The 16,115-nt window shown below is 36.8% G+C and overlaps 1 protein-coding gene across 1 annotated transcript; it reads left to right on the plus strand.

Moving 5' to 3' along the window:
- The first annotated feature begins 4,962 nt into the window (after positions 1–4,962).
- On the plus strand, positions 4,963–12,752 carry LOC102122198 (olfactory receptor 4F15). Its single transcript, XM_005560632.4, has 2 exons — positions 4,963–5,033; positions 10,752–12,752. The coding sequence occupies exon 2, from the start codon at positions 10,789–10,791 to the stop codon at positions 11,725–11,727; it is 939 nt and encodes a 312-aa protein (XP_005560689.3). The 5' UTR covers positions 4,963–5,033; positions 10,752–10,788; the 3' UTR covers positions 11,728–12,752.
- Positions 12,753–16,115: the final 3,363 nt, after the last annotated feature.

Below are 16,115 nucleotides of genomic sequence, written 5' to 3' on the forward strand. Positions count from 1 at the left end.
CCTGATGGGAGGTGATTGGATTATGGGAACAACATGGTTTCCCCCATGTTGTTCTCGTGATAGTGAGTGAGTCTCACGAGATCTGATGGTTTTATAAACTACTGGCATTTCCCCTGTTTGCACTCACTCCCTACTGCTGCCTTGTGAAGAAGATGCTTGCTTCCCCTTTGCCTTCCAACATATTGTAAGTTTCCTGAGGCCTCCCCAGCCATGCAGAACTGTGAGTCAATTAAATCTCTTTCCTTTATAAATTACCAAGTCATGGGTATTTTTTTTATAGCAGTGTAGAATGAACTAATACAGCAGGCAAACCAGAAGAAAGTCACTTGTGCTAGGTGCCACGTAATCAGACTAAACTTCAAAATTAGCCATTTTCAACTCCCCCACAAACAAACAAACAAAACAAAAAACAATACAAAACAAAAAAACCAAAAAAACCCCAAAAAAGCCATTAACTCAGTCAGCCTGAGTCACTATAACACAAAAGTCCCTTCTGTTTCAAGTATCTTTGAAAAGGCCAGTCCATTTTTTTTCTCTGATTCTGCTATCTTCAGCCTTTTTCTGCCTACAAAGCCAAGCTCTTCTGCTCAGCTCATTGAGAACACTCATTCTGTTGATAGAATGAAGTATTGCCCAATTCTAGAATCACTAATAAAAGCCAATTACATCTTTAAAATTGTAACTTCTTAGTTTTGACAGTTGTTAACTAGTTATTTGAAAAAATCAAACTTTGAGATAAAAATGTAGCATTTGTAGGAAGCAGCTTTCACTCCTAGAAAAGGGAAAATAAAGGAAAGAGGTTAGAACTACTAAGACTTAAATAAATAAAAAACCCCAAACTCTTAAAGCTTGGAGGAAGAACCTGTGGAGGTGAAACTCAAATATCTGAGCAGAGGTGGATGCTGCCTGGCTGGGGCTAGTGTCTCTGAGCTTAGCGGAGGCCCTATGGGTCATAACACGCCCCTGAGGGAGTGGCACTACTGGCTGGTGCAGGTGTTCCTGAGTGAGGGTGTGAGGTGCAGAGCTCCTCTAGCATCAGAAAAACTAACTGGATTCAGCTGCTGCTTTGGAAAACAACCAAGGTTGCTGAGGTGATGAGTGTGGTTGGGTGATGCTGACAGGCACAGCAAGCAGAAAGGAGGCAAACAGGAAGAAGGAAGTCCCTTTTTCCATCTCCAGCCTTTCAACTTCCCTCACTTCCCTCTAGTATCCCTAATGGTGAATCCAAGCAAGGAGAAACTGAAAAGAAAAAAGAGAAAGTTGGCAGAGTGCCAGCTCCTGCATCATACAGAGTGTAGAAAGATATGTTGGCACTGAAAGCACATGCGGTTACTTAGTAGGACAATAGAGTTTTTGAATTTTAAAGTAAATTATAAATAATTTTAGTCCTTCCTCATTTTGGAAACTCTCGACTACTAGAAAAGAAAATGCTAAAAGTAGTGTATGGAAGATCCAAATCTAGACCCTAGAACCCAGACTGACAGACTCCTGGTCTTCTGCTGTTTTCTATCATTTTAGAACATATTTTCTTAGTTGATAAATCTGGTGTTCCCACTGGACTGTTAATTTTTTACTTACATAACATATTATTCACCTTGTATCTTGAGTGACTGTCAAATAGCAGAGTTTCAACAAATCTTCAAGCATGGTTTTCACTTAATCTATTCAGTCCTATTTTACATTTCTTTTTCTGATCCTTTGGATTGTTTTAAAATAAGGCTTTTATTTTGGAATAATTTTAGGTTTACAGAAAAGTTACAGAGATGGTCCAGAGGGTGCCCATATGCCCCTTACCAAGTTTCAATTTCCCCTAATGTTATCACCTCGTATTTCCATGGTACATTTTCCAAAACTGAGAAATCATCACTGGTATAATACATTACTGTAAACTAAATTCTAGACTTTATTCAAATTTCACCAGTTTTTTTCCATTAATGTCTTTTTATGTTCCAGAATCCAATCCTTATATCACATTACATTTAGCTATTATGTCTCTTTAATCTCCTCTGAGGTTTGTGACAATTTCTCAGTCTTACCTTGCTTTTCATGGTGTCACATCTTTGAGGAATATTGGTCAGATATTTTGTATAATGTCCCTCAATTTGAGTTTGTCTGACATTTTTCATTACAGTTATACATGGGTTCTGGATTTTTGAAAAGAATACCCAAAAGATGAAAAGATCTTCTAATCACATGATATCAGAGAGTACATAATATCCACACAGCATCACTAGTGATGTTAAATTTGCTCAATTGGTTTAGTATTTGATCTTGATAGAAGTGACTTCTTAGGTGTTACATATGGCATCTGCATTCTTTCTTCCTGATTAAGTCCCCCCAAGTTATCTATGGGATTGATGATGGTTTGGTGTAATTTGAGTATATAACAGATTTTTCTTGGGGATATGGCTGGGGTAGAGATTTTCTTGGCATATAGATTTTTCTTGCGGTTCATTTCAACTCCATCCCACCATAGTTGGATTGTAAAGGCAAGCTGTGTACATGATTATTCTACGTCCTCTTCTCTTGCTCCTTCTTTGATTCAGTTACATTTTGCTTCTATACAGATGGAACTCTTGGCCTCTCTCTTTTTGAGTTTCCTAGTCTTACGACTTCAGAACTGATGTTTGTATTTCAAACCTTTGTCTATTTATGGTTAGTTTTCCCTAGGAGTTCTCACTGGAGAATCTTTGGCAGTATAACCACCTTAGCCAGTTCCTAGTGCCTGTATATTTCACCCTCTGGCCTAGTTCTGTAAGAGTGGGCATTTGAATATTTTGTCACGAATCTTTGATGTGTAATTGCTAGCACAGCAACATGGATGAATTAATGACTGCTCTTTAAACCCTAAGTCTGGGGTTCAGGACTATGGAGAAGAACATGGTCTTTGTGTCCCCACTTTGATATAATTTCTAGGGTTGGAACTATTCACTAATTTAGATCCGTCATTTGCTTTATTTGTATTATTTTTTCCATGCCACAAAACAGTGATTAATACAATAATTCTCACTAGCTCAAAAATTTTTTGCTAGTGAGAATATTTTTGCTAGTGAGAAGCATTATGAATGCCTCATAATGCTTTAAAAGACATGATCATTTCATTGCTATCTCCAGGGAGACAGTGTAGAAGGTGTCCGTGGCAGTGTTGCTTTTAGTATAGGGAAGATATGATCTTCAAAATATTAAACAACTGCATCGATCAGAACAGATCCTGGTCCCAGGGTTGGAGCAAGATCCTGGAGACTCCTGCTGTTCTAGGCATTAACTTTTAGTAGCTGATTCATGAGGAGCTCTGAGGAAGCAACTTGGAAGCAGATGAAACCTCAAGAGACTTGTGACAGTGGCTATACTCTAACCAGTGTGCAAGTATTTTAAATTTTTAACAACTGGTATTATTACACTGGTGTCTTCTAGCTAAATATTAGCACTGTTGGTATGTGAGGGTTGAAGTTAGAAGCAAGGTCCAATACTTGCTTAATCCAATCAGTGACCCTGAAAATCTTGGAGGTGATCAGAGTACTCAGAAAGTCAGAGAGTGGTGCATACCCACCATGGAATGCTCTGTGGTATTTAGAAGTGATATACTAGATGTACGTATAGCAACATGAGATAAGTGGGAAAAAAAGAATTAGAATGAGATGTAGAATACTATTTTATATGTATATGCATACAAACAATACTACATGTTTCATGATAACACAACAGCAAGACACGCTTAAAAAACACCAGAATGGCTGTCTTTGAGAGAAAGGGATTCAGAATGGAAATTAAAGGGGATAAGCAAGTAAAACAAGTGTGCTTGTTGTAACCCAATGATCATTGCTTGTTGATCAATTGATCAATACTTGTTGTAAACCAATGGTCATTAAGAACCATGGACAGAGACACATGATTACATCTAAGGTTAAAAAACCACACAAACAAGTCCTGTTGCTTCCTCTTAATATTTTGAAGTCAATCCTTATTCATATTATTCCTGCTTCCTAATGACAGACATAGTAAAAGATAGTGGAATTACTTCAACAACTGGATTCTTTTATTAAATTCAATGAATATTATCTTCTTTGATTACAGAAAACTGCAAGTTGCTTTGGAAAAAATGTTAATTAGATAAAGCCTATATCTTCAAATTACTTGGTACAATATGTTAAATTTATAACTTATAAAAGTCACATTATAAGATATTTAAAAATTTTTGTAGTTTACTATTTTACTTGCCTACTTTATTCATGTATAGATAAAATTTATATTTATAAGGATTCCATATGATTTTTATGAATCTCTTGGAAAGTGTGTATTATTAGATTATCTGGAGATACTTTCATTTATCATGATAGGATTTAAATTGTCAAAGATTGTGTCCTTTGCAGGGACATGGATGGAGCTGGAGGCCATTATCATTAGCATACTAACTCAGGAATAGAAAACCAAAAGCCACATGTTCTCACTTATAAGCGGGAGCTAAATGATGAGAACACATGGACACATAGAGGGGAACAACACACACTAGGTCGTATTGGAGGGTGGGAGGAGGGAGAGGATCAGGAAAAATAGCTAATGTGTACTAAGCCTAATACCTCAGTGATTAAAAAATCTGCACAATAAGCCCACAAGACACATGTTTACCTATGTACCCACACATGTACCCCTGACCTTAAAATAAAAGTTAGAAAAGAAAAATAACCCAGAAAAATATAAAGAGGTGGAGATTGATTTTTCTTAGGGATTCTAGAGTCATTTCTTCCTCCTGTGACTCATTATCAGCATTTCTTCTTTGTTGCTTTGAATATATTTCTAGGAGACAATTTCTTGGCTCACTGACGTTAGAGTTGCAGTCCCAGGTCATTATAGCTTTATTAGGTCACTATCCTCCAGTGCAGTTAATTAGCTATTTTTTCCATTTATATAAATACTTTAAGTATCTGTGTGTGCTTGAGATGACAGTCTGTAAATAGCTACAAGGTAAGGATGGCATGAAGTTCACAACAGGAACAAGGTAAACTAGATAAACTTCAGCTGCAGGAAAGACTCAGGTAACAGTTTGCTAGCCTGGGGCAGAAAGAAACAGGTGGTTGTTGTGGGGAAATGATCACAGCAAAGGAGTAAATATGAATTACGATGGATATGGAGAACAAGAATTAATCTTAGTTTTTAAACTAAAACTTAGAAATGACTTGGAGATGAAAAGGTGCAACAGGATATACTACAGAGTCTGGAGTCTGCACTGTGGCTTGGTTCAGGGCAGGACTAGGATGTTTGTAAAGTTGTTTGTGGTACCCAGAGACCTTTGGGGAAATCTATTAGCGCTGAAAATGAAGAAAAATATGCTTGTTGTCTTCCTAACAAGCTTGTTATTTACTTCTAATTCTAGAGAAGACCCAATATATAAAAAGGAGAAGGTTCATTAGATACTAGTCATAAGTGAAGTTTTAAAAAATAAAATCCCAGTTTCATGGAATCAAGATGGAGAAGGAATAATTGAAAACTTATTTGGAAGAAAAACATCTAGGGTTCTAACTCACCATGAACTAAAAATAAATGTAGTGTCTGTTAAATTTAGTTGATTGAAGAATGGAGAAAAAAGTAGGAAACTAAATGTGTAGTGTTTAACAACCTGCAATAAATCTTCTATACTTGTTTATGTTTTCAAAACATTTATGATAATTTTTTTAGGTATATACAATGGGAAGTTTAGGTAGTGAAATGGAATGATTAGACAAAAGTGACAAAGATAGGTAGAAGATGGATCCTTTGAGGAAGGCTAAAGAAATTGAGGTGTTAAAACTAGAGGGTACAGATGAGTGATCTTTATTTGCTTTTACCAACATCAAGGATATTAAGCACTTATCTGACAGAGTAGCTGACAACTTCTTCATATCCAAAGAGGATGAATTAAGTGGACATCAGCTTAATTGAAAGGATGAGAGATTTCCTTTTTGTATGAGAACATTTGGACTTTTGTGTTAATGAAAAGCAGGATGCAGCTGGGCGTGGTGGCTCATCACCTGTAATCCCAGCACTTTGGGAGGCCGAGGTGGACAGATCAGTTGAGTGCAGGAGTTTGAGACCAGCCCGGCCAACATGGTGAAACCTCATCTCTATTAAAAATACAAAAATTAGCCAGATGCGATGGTGCATGACTGTAATTCTGGCTACTCAGGAGGCTGAGGCTGGAGAATCGCTTAAACCCGGGAGGAGGAAGTTGCAGTGAATAAAGATTGTGCCACTGCACTCCAGCCTGGGTGAGAGTGAGAATCTGTCTCCAAAACAATAACAAAAAAGGTTTGACACCTGTTCATAATAGCTAAGAAATATATTTTTAAACCTTGAAAACTGAGGAAAAACTGATATTTCCTTGATGGGTAAATACAAGAAAGGAAGCGGTTCAGAACATATTCTCAGATCTTTTCCAGCTCACCGAGTTTACGAATTGAGAATAATGAACATATTTGTTTTCAAAATTTTAAAATGTAGTGATCATAAATCTATTCTAAGAAGTTGCCCAATTCTAATGCCATTCAATTCCAGTTAGGTGAATTTAAATTTAAATGATTCCATCAAATGCTAGAGTATCTGTATTTGTCACATTATCACAATTGTTTAAGTAGTATAAATAGATGATAACTGTAATTCATATCATTGTAATTATTGAGAGCAATAGCCAGGCTGGACTAGGGAACTCAAAGCAGGATATCTCCTAATGGCAATGGCCTTAGGAGAGAACACATTCTATCTATGGAGGGTCTGGGATGCATCAAAAACAGTCAAACAATTATAACCCAATGTGTCATCCTGGAAGCCATTCAGCGACCCAAAGATGAATACTTAATACTCAAGAAATGTGAAGACAAGAAGACAAGAGCTGAGTAAATTTTTAGATCTGCTGCTGTTTGCTCTTTGTGTTATTTTCTCATCTTTGCTTTACAAGGGATTATGAAGTAGGTACATGTTGTGTTTAGCTCAATTTATTCTTTTACTCAGTTCTAGCTTTCATTCTTGTAACTCTTATTCTCCTACCTAGCCCTTAAGCTCTTACTCTGTCTCTTAAAGCAACCAATCCTTGATAATCCTTCTTGGGTAATGATTAAGCTTAAAAATGGATCACTTATTTCCTCATCAGTAAGACTCTTATGTCTTGCATGTGTAAGATCTCCACTAAGGAAAACCAGCTGGCATTTTTTTTTTTTTCTGCAGTAGCTCAATGGAATATCCTTCCTGTATCAATGTAAGCAAAACTAGGGACTTCAGTATGTTAACCTAAAAAGAAAGCAACTCTAGTGCTGCAGTATGTTAACCTAAAAGAAAGCAACTCTAATGCTAAAAGGAAATATTTTTGGGTACTTGAGCTTTTAATATTGCACATCTAGACAAACTCCTACTTTGCCATCACTTGCCCTTTATCATAATGAACCATCTTAGTCTCCTGTTGAATTCAGTAATTCAATTTCCCCTTCTCTTTTTTTCTCATCTATTTCCTTTCTGATTTAAAAAATGTATTTAACTTAAAAAAAGTTCACCTTGCCTCTGTGTAGGTCCTGTCTTTGAGTAAACTTTACACAGAATCTCGTATTTTTTTGAAAGACCTAATAAACCCTCTTTTATTTTTGTTCTTTTCCTTGTAAATTCATTAAAAGTGAAATTTCCATTATTTCTTTTGCTATTCTGAGTTGTAAGTTTTTGCTATTCAAATTTCAGTTTGGAGGAAGCACCACATATATTTCCACTTCATAGCATATTTTTATTATTCCTACTTCATGGAAGCCTTAATAGCATTTGTTGCTACAAGGCTATTTTTTCTCTTAGTGATTAGAAGGATTTATTTTTGTCTTTTTTTTTTTCCGCCCATTTCTAGACAAGTTTTGGTTAGTTTATAGTTCAGGTCATGAGGATTTAGATGTAAATCATAGAATGGTTTGCACAGCTCTTACTTAAAATTGTTCTGATAACCTTAGATTCTCATTTTATCTATGTTCAATTTCTTAATTTTTTCAACATAATTAATGTATCTATTTTCACTTTTATATAATCTGTAAGGTTTAGTGCATTGTTAAGCACTTGATAGATACAGCATAAATACTTGTTGAATGAATGAATGAATAAGCCAAGAAATCTTCCCAGCATTGTTTCTGAGTTGCTTTACAGTCAATACAAAGAATCATTGTATGTGAAACTAGACCCCACGAGTTTTATATGTATATGTGGGGAGATAAAACCAATGCATTTTTATTGGATAAAACCCACTGGAAAATACTGTAATAGAAGTTATAGTTGTAAGGATTCAGATAAAGGAAGAAGTCAGAAAACTGAGGTATCCTGAAAGTAGAAGTTGAATTAGAAATAGAGTGTTTGAGACTCCCCAGGTAGTTGATAAATTATAGACTTTCTTCAAATGTTCTTACCCTTTCTGTAGAATGAAAATCTGTATGTGACACCAAAATTGCATTTGCTCTGATGAATATGGATTCCACAAAAGCAAAAATTCTTGTCAACGCTATAAACCCAACCTCTGGAATCATGTCTGGAATCCTGGGCACTCAAGATATTTTTTGAATTAATGAACAAAATCATTCAGAGAACCACTCAGGAGTTATATACCTAGCATAACTACTTTTCTAAGAACATGTTGGTTGACTAATGATCCTTGTTTCCTTATTGACAGTCATTAGTGGCCATCCTTGGTCCTACATGTAACTGGAGTCAGAAGTCACTAATGTATAGTTACAGAGCAAAAGTCAGGATGCACTCTCTCTCCCTATTCCCTCAATATCTCTTCCACCTTCCTGACAGGCTACTTGAAATCCCTCTGTAGATTCATTAGTTTAAGATTTTCCTTTTTCCCATAAAGCACTTGTTCACAGTAAGAAAGCTGTGCTGTATGGAATAATAGCCTTCAAAAATGTTCATGTCCTAATTTCTGGATCTGGCAAAAAGGTACAGATATGAATAATTTAAGAATCTTGATTTACTTGGATTATCTGGACCTTCCCAATGTAATTACAAGGGTCCTTATAAGAGGAAGAGTCAGAGAGGAGATGCAATGACAGAAGTTGAGGTTGGAGTGATGCACTTTTAAGAGGCAGAAAGTCACGAGCCAAGCAAGGAATGGAGGCATCCTCTAGGAGCTGGAAAAGGCAAGGAAATGGATTCTTTTGTAGAAGCTCAAGGAGCAACGCAGCAATAGTAAACTAATGTAACAAGTATTTACTGTAAATGACTTTGGGAGTAAAAAGTTCTTGGTCCCAGTATAAATTTTCCCACCAATTACCTTTGTGAGGCTGAGCAGATTGCTTCCTATATTTCTTCCTTTATGAATTATTTATAAAACATAAATGTTGGACTAAATCAGGAACATTCCATTGAACAATGAAACTCTAATGGTTTATTTCTGACAGTTGTTCTTCATCCTTAAAGAATTGTAATATTGTCACACCTCCCCATGCTGGGACCTGGCCACCATTCTTTAGTTTATTTTCTGGACTTAATCTCCATTACTCAATCATCGTCTTCTTCCAGAGTGCAGATAGAGACACTGTCTGGCTCTTTTCACTCAATATTTTATTTCTGTCACTTTTATTCACTCCAAATGTATTTTGATAAAAAAGAGAGACTGCCTTTATGTGACATGGTTTTTATCTTATGGTATCCTCTGGGTGTGTATATCTACATTAGAGGAGATTATTTGTTTCAGCTCATTACATATTTTATATAAAAATTGAGATTAAAAAATCACTTATAAAATGCAGTGGTTTCTTCCTAGAAGCCTTTTATTGACTTTAAAATTAATAAGACCCCATATTTATTTTTATGACATCTTATATAAATGTTTCTTTGAGTAGTTAAATAAGTACAGGATTGAAATAGGGATAGTGCGATAATTCCTGATTGGCATGTTGTTAATACACTATTATTATAAACCTTACTGAATTATGATGTACTCTCTTGACTCCAGTGTCATTCTTCAGTCCCATTAATGTATGCCTTCATTCAACAAGTGTGATACACTTATTATATGACTGTGTTGGTCACAATTGGTCATTGTGATGATGGTGGGAGCTACCATTGTGGATCAGTCATGGCTTCTGTATCCAAGAGTCTACATTTTAATTGGAGAAATGGACATTTCTATAACTGTGAGAAGCAGAGTAAAATAAATGCCGATGGTGCGATGAGAATACAGAGTCTTGGTCACACTGGGAAGATTTCACACATAAGTGAGAATTTGGCTGGGATTTTGAGAATTAGATTTTGTGAATTGGAGAATACAATAAGAGAAAATTTGAAATTTAAAAAAAGAAAGGAAACGTCTAAAGTCTGATTAAGCAATATAAATAGTAGAATAGAGACTTTGAAAGCTGTATGTTGTGCATGAGTAACTGTTAGGTGGCTCATGTCACTGGTTGAAATCATATCCATTGATAAGTAATCATAGTGAAAAGTATTTAAAGATGACCTTATATCTCACCCAAGTAGAACATCCTGGGAAGGATCAAATAGGAAATATTCATGTAACACAAAAGCAGAGGAGAGATAGGTCTAAGGATGGAATTAATTTAATAGTAGTAGTTTTGAAAACCCTAATGCCAAATAGGAGCCAGCTGACCCCTCTAAGTAGAAGTCCAGCATGCCTGTGATGAGGGTTATTTGACTGTGTGAGATGTTAATATGATACTTATTTTCATGGCTGGAGGCTTTCTTTCTTGAACATGAATACTTGCCTAGGTAATTCTTTCTCATTTTCTTTCTTCCTTTAGGTAAGTAACATGAAAACTGATCTTGGAGTCTGAGGCAATGAATGGAATGAATCACTCTGTAGTATCAGAATTTGTATTCATGGGACTCACCAACTCATGGGAGATTCAGCTTCTACTTTTTGTTTTCTCCTTGTTGTTCTACTTTGCAAGCATGATGGGAAACATTGTCATTGTGTTCACTGTAATCACAGATGCTCATCTGCACTCCCCCATGTATTTCCTCCTGGCTAACCTCTCAATCATTGATATGGCATTTTGCTCAATTACAGCCCCTAAGATGATTTGTGATATTTTCAAGAAGCACAAAGCCATCTCCTTTTGGGGATGTATTACTCAAATCTTTTTTAACCATGCTGTCGGGGGCACGGAGATGGTGTTGCTCATAGCCATGGCCTTTGACAGATACGTGGCCATATGTAAACCTCTCCACTACCTGACCATCATGAGCCCAAGAATGTGTCTCTACCTTTTAGCCACTTCCTCAGTCATTGGCCTTATCCACTCATTGGTCCAATTAGTTTTTGTGATAGATTTACCTTTTTGTGGTCCTAATATCATTGACAGTTTTTACTGTGACGTCCCTCGGCTCCTCAGACTTGCCTGCACAAACACCCAAGAACTAGAGTTCATGGTCACTGTCAATAGTGGACTCATTTCTGTGGGCTCCTTTGTCTTGCTGGTAATTTCCTACATGTTCATTCTGTTCACTGTTTGGAAACATTCTTCTGGTGGTTTAGCCAAGGCCCTCTCCACCCTGTCAGCTCATGTCACTGTGGTCATCTTGTTCTTTGGGCCACTGATGTTTTTCTACACGTGGCCTTCTCCCACATCACACCTGGATAAATATCTTGCTATTTTTGATGCATTTATTACTCCTTTTCTGAATCCAGTTATCTACACATTCAGGAACAATGACATGAAAGTGGCAATGAGGAGACTGTGCAGTCGCCTTGCGCATTTTACAAAGATTTTGTAAATGGGTTGGCTGTGAAGATGTGTAACTATGAATTATTCCTCATGCTGGTTGCATAAAAGAAACTATGCAATTTCAGAGAAATACCGAAGACTCAGGCCATATCATATGCCTGAAAATCTATTAAATTATGGTAACAATTTCACTGTTAAATTAGAAGTGGTGTTATTCTTTGCACCGTGTGCATCAAAGTGCTAAATGTTGAATCTTAATGTCCTTTGTAACCTACCACTTTGAAAGACCTTGTTCTAGGCAAGTGCCATGTAATTGAACAAATAATAATACTATGTATCTTTTTCTCTATTGGACAGATTATTCTATCGATAGACAAACTACACATTCAATTAACCTGTTTACTACCTAACTCCCTTTTTTTTTTTTTTTTTTTTTTTTTTTTTGAGATGGAGTCTTGCTCTGTCACTCAGGCTAGAGTGTAATGGCATGATTTCAGCTCACTGAAACCTCTGCCTCTCCGGTTCAAGGGTTCAAGCAATTCTTCTGCCTCAGCCTCCTGGGGGCTGGGATTACAGGCACCTATCACAACCCCTGGCTAATTTTTGTATTTTTAGTAGATATAGAGTTTCACCATGTTGGCCAGGCTGGTCTTGAACTCCTGACCTCAAGTGATCCACCTGCCTCCGCCTCCCAAAGTGCTGGGATTACAGGCATGAGCCACCACACCTGGCCTGTTTAGTATCTAACTCTCTTGATTTTAATTCTTTTTGTTCCTAAAGTGTTTGCTTTGTATTGCTCCAGTCTCTACATATTTTGCCTCCTTTTCAGGCTTCACTGTCTGGCCATCTGGAAAACTGTTAGTCCTATAGTTAGAATTAGAGTGGATTACCAACACCAGTTTGTTGTAATCTCTTCAAATTACACGTACTAAAATCCACGAATTGAGTGGTGACTACAGTTTGCCCAAAGGCACACAGCTGGAAACCATCAAAGAGAGCCAGGCACCAGAAACCGTGACTTTCACTTTCAGATCAACTTTGTTTTTGATTTGATGCTCATATTCCACTCTTCCAGCTTTTCCTGTAGGCCTAATTTTGAGTCTATTTGAAGAGAGAGCTTTATACTAATCATTTCTATTACGTCCTACCAGGAAATCGTTAGCACTTAGCACTTCTTTATCATTTCTGAATCCTTCCCTAATTTCTACCACCACGATACATTGCCTTGTTCAAGTCCTACCAAAGCTGAATTTTAAATCATTACTTTACATTTTCTTGTTCAAGTTCTACCAAAGCTGAATTTTAAATCATTAATTATAAAAAAGATGCTTGAACTTTATTATTAAACAGTGTTCTTTTGTCTATGGTAGTATTCAGAGACCCTTGATTAAGTTCCATTTTATAGGTTTGAAGCTCATTCCATTGCTTACAGTGGATGATGTTTCTTCTTTTGGGAAACAGAAATGTGATTGGTGAATTACATAAGCTACACTAAGGTATTTATGCCTCTTTCTCAGAAGGATAAATTTCAAATATTTTAGCAAAAATTGAAAGATTTATAAAAGATGTGTGAAAATTATTTTTCCCCAAATTCTGTGACTTTTAATCTAACATGGTTACTAAAATATAGAAGCAAACCTATTAATTGAGGTTTTCATTATGAGGTAATGAAGCTCTGATCGCCTTTCACCATTTGTGTCCTAGGAGAGATAATTCATGTTACTCATCTAGTGCTTCTTATGGTCCAGGTACTCTTCTAAGTGCTTTATTTGAATCTTATGATGCAGATTCATTCTCTCATTATACCCATTTTAGAGAGGAGGTGTCTGGGGCAGAGTTGCTAAGTATCCTCAAGGTTATGAAGTAGTAAGTCTGGACTCAAAGTCTGCTGGTTTGAATTCAGTTTTTCTTATAACCTGTGCACTATAATGCATCTCTGTCAATAAAACATATAAGAATAGCTTCTTTACTTAAAAGCAATCTCTATTTGTGGGCTCTCTACTGGGTGACCCCATCACCAGCAAACCCAGCATTTATGGGGTCAATTTACAAAAGTGTATTGTGTATGTATGCCCATTCAGCTGTTTTGTTGTAGGCTGTCACTATAATCAGGGAAGTTGAAATGCCAGAATTTCCTTGATATAGTATAGAGGGAAATGTCCAAAGTCTCCAGAAGATATTAAATAATTCCTAACGCTACCTTTTTGGGAGGAGCTGGGAGGACACAGCATCACTGTGGCTGCTTTAATAAGTGGCAGAAGGAAGGACTGTGCAACAACTCTAAGTACATATACACATAGTAATGATCTACCAGTACTTTGCTCAAACATAGACCATTTATCTGCACAATTAAACACCTAGAAGAAAAAGGAATATCAGAATATTTAAAGGACTGTTGGACACAGAGTTGACATTTACTCCCAGATTCCTGAAGGGTCATCACTCCTCTTTTGAGTGGAGGCATTTGGGAGTTGGGTAATATGTGGAGTCCTAGTTCAGATGGGGTGCATGTTGGGTTCACCAAATGACAACCTCCCAGTGATCATTACATCATTTCCTGAATGTATAATTGGAAAAGATATACTTGGTAGTTGGTACAACTCCGCACTTGTTCCTTGTCCTGTGGGGACAACTATGATAGCAGGGAAGTCACGAAACTACTGTCCTATTCCCCAGTCTAAAATAGTATTTCTTTTTTCTTTCTTTCTTTCTTTCTTTTTTTTTTTTTTTTTTTTTTTTTTGAGACAGAGTCTCACTCTGTTGCCCAGGCTGGAGTGCAGGGGCACGACCTGCAACTTCCATCTCCTGGGTGCAAGCAATTCTCCTGCCTCAGCCTCCCGAGTAGCTGGAATTATAGGCACATGCCACCACACCCAACTAATTTTTGTATTTTTATTAGAGACAAGGTTTCACCATGCTGGCGAGGCTGGTCTTGAACCCCTGGCCTCAAGTGATCCACATGCCTTGGCCTCCCAAAGTGCTGGGAATTCAGGTGTTAGCCCCCACACCCAGTCTAAATACTATTTCAGAAATTATACTGCATTATGTAGGGGTAAAAATATCCCAAAGATACAGAAATAGTTCCCATCCTATCTCCATTTAATTAACCAGTGTGTCGCCTATAAAAGCTAGTCACTTCCTGGAGAATGCCAATGGACTGTTGTAAATCTATCCCAGCAGTAGTCTAAATTGCAGATGCTATGCCAAGGGTGGTGTCTTTGCTAGAGCAGATTAACGTAGACCTGGGTATATAATATGTGATCATTGGTCTGGTAAATTTTCTTTTCCATCTCTTTTGGAAAGGAGAATTAGGAACAGTTAGCATTCACTTGGAATGGACAACACATACATTTGCTGTCTTACTCTGTCATAACATAGCCTGAAAAGACCTGAACCATTTTGGATATTTTATATTGTCTTAATGGTCTATTATATTAATAACACTATGCTGTCAAACCAGATGAAGAAGTGGCAACTATTAGATACTTTAGTAGTACACATATGCTCTCAAGAGAAGGAATAAACTCTATAGAGAACCGTGAAATTGTCACATCATTAAAATTTTGAGAGTTTGATGGTCCAGTGCATGCCAGGAGGTCCTTTTCAAAGCAAAGGAAAATGATGTTTTTTCCTTCTTATTTTTTTTATTTCAATAGGTTTTGGGGTACAAGTGGGGTTTTTTTTTGTTGTTGTTACATGGATGAATAATATAGCGGTGAATTCTGAGATCTTTGTGCACCCATCACCTGAGTAGTGTGCATTGTAACTAATGTGTAGCTTGTTTTTACCCCAGCCTCCCTCCTACTCTCCCACTTCTGATTTTCTAAAGTCTATTATATCACCCTGTCTGACTTTGTTTACTCGTAGCTTAGTTTCCACTTACAAGTGAGAACATAACGATTTTGGTTTTCCACTCCTGTGTTACTTCACTTAGAATAATGGCCTCTAGCTTCATCCAAGTTGCTGCAAAGGACATTATTTCATTCCTTTTCATGGTGGAGTAGTATTCCATGGTATATATATATTTTTGTCCATTCATTCGTCGATGGGAACTTAGGTTGGCTTTCCGCATCTTTGCAATTACGAATCGTGCTGCTATCAATATACGTGTGCAAGCATCTTTTTCATATAATGACTTCTTTTCCTTTGGGTAGATACCCAGTAATGGGACTGCTGGATCAAATGTTAGATCTACTTTTAGCATTTTAAGGAATTTCCATACTGTTTTCCATAGAGGTTGTACTGATTTACATTCTCACCAGCAGTGTATAAGTCTCCCCTTTCCCCCACATCCATGCCAACATCTATTGTTTTTTGACTGCTTAGTAATGGCCATTCTTGCAGGAGTAAGGTGGTGTCTCGTAGTTTTGATTTTCATTTCCCTGATGATTCGTAATGTTGAGCATTTTTTCATACATTTGTTGGCCATTTGTATAT

The sequence above is a fragment of the Macaca fascicularis genome, chromosome 7 (assembly GCF_037993035.2).
Source record: "Macaca fascicularis isolate 582-1 chromosome 7, T2T-MFA8v1.1".
NCBI classification, from domain to species: domain Eukaryota; kingdom Metazoa; phylum Chordata; class Mammalia; order Primates; family Cercopithecidae; genus Macaca; species Macaca fascicularis.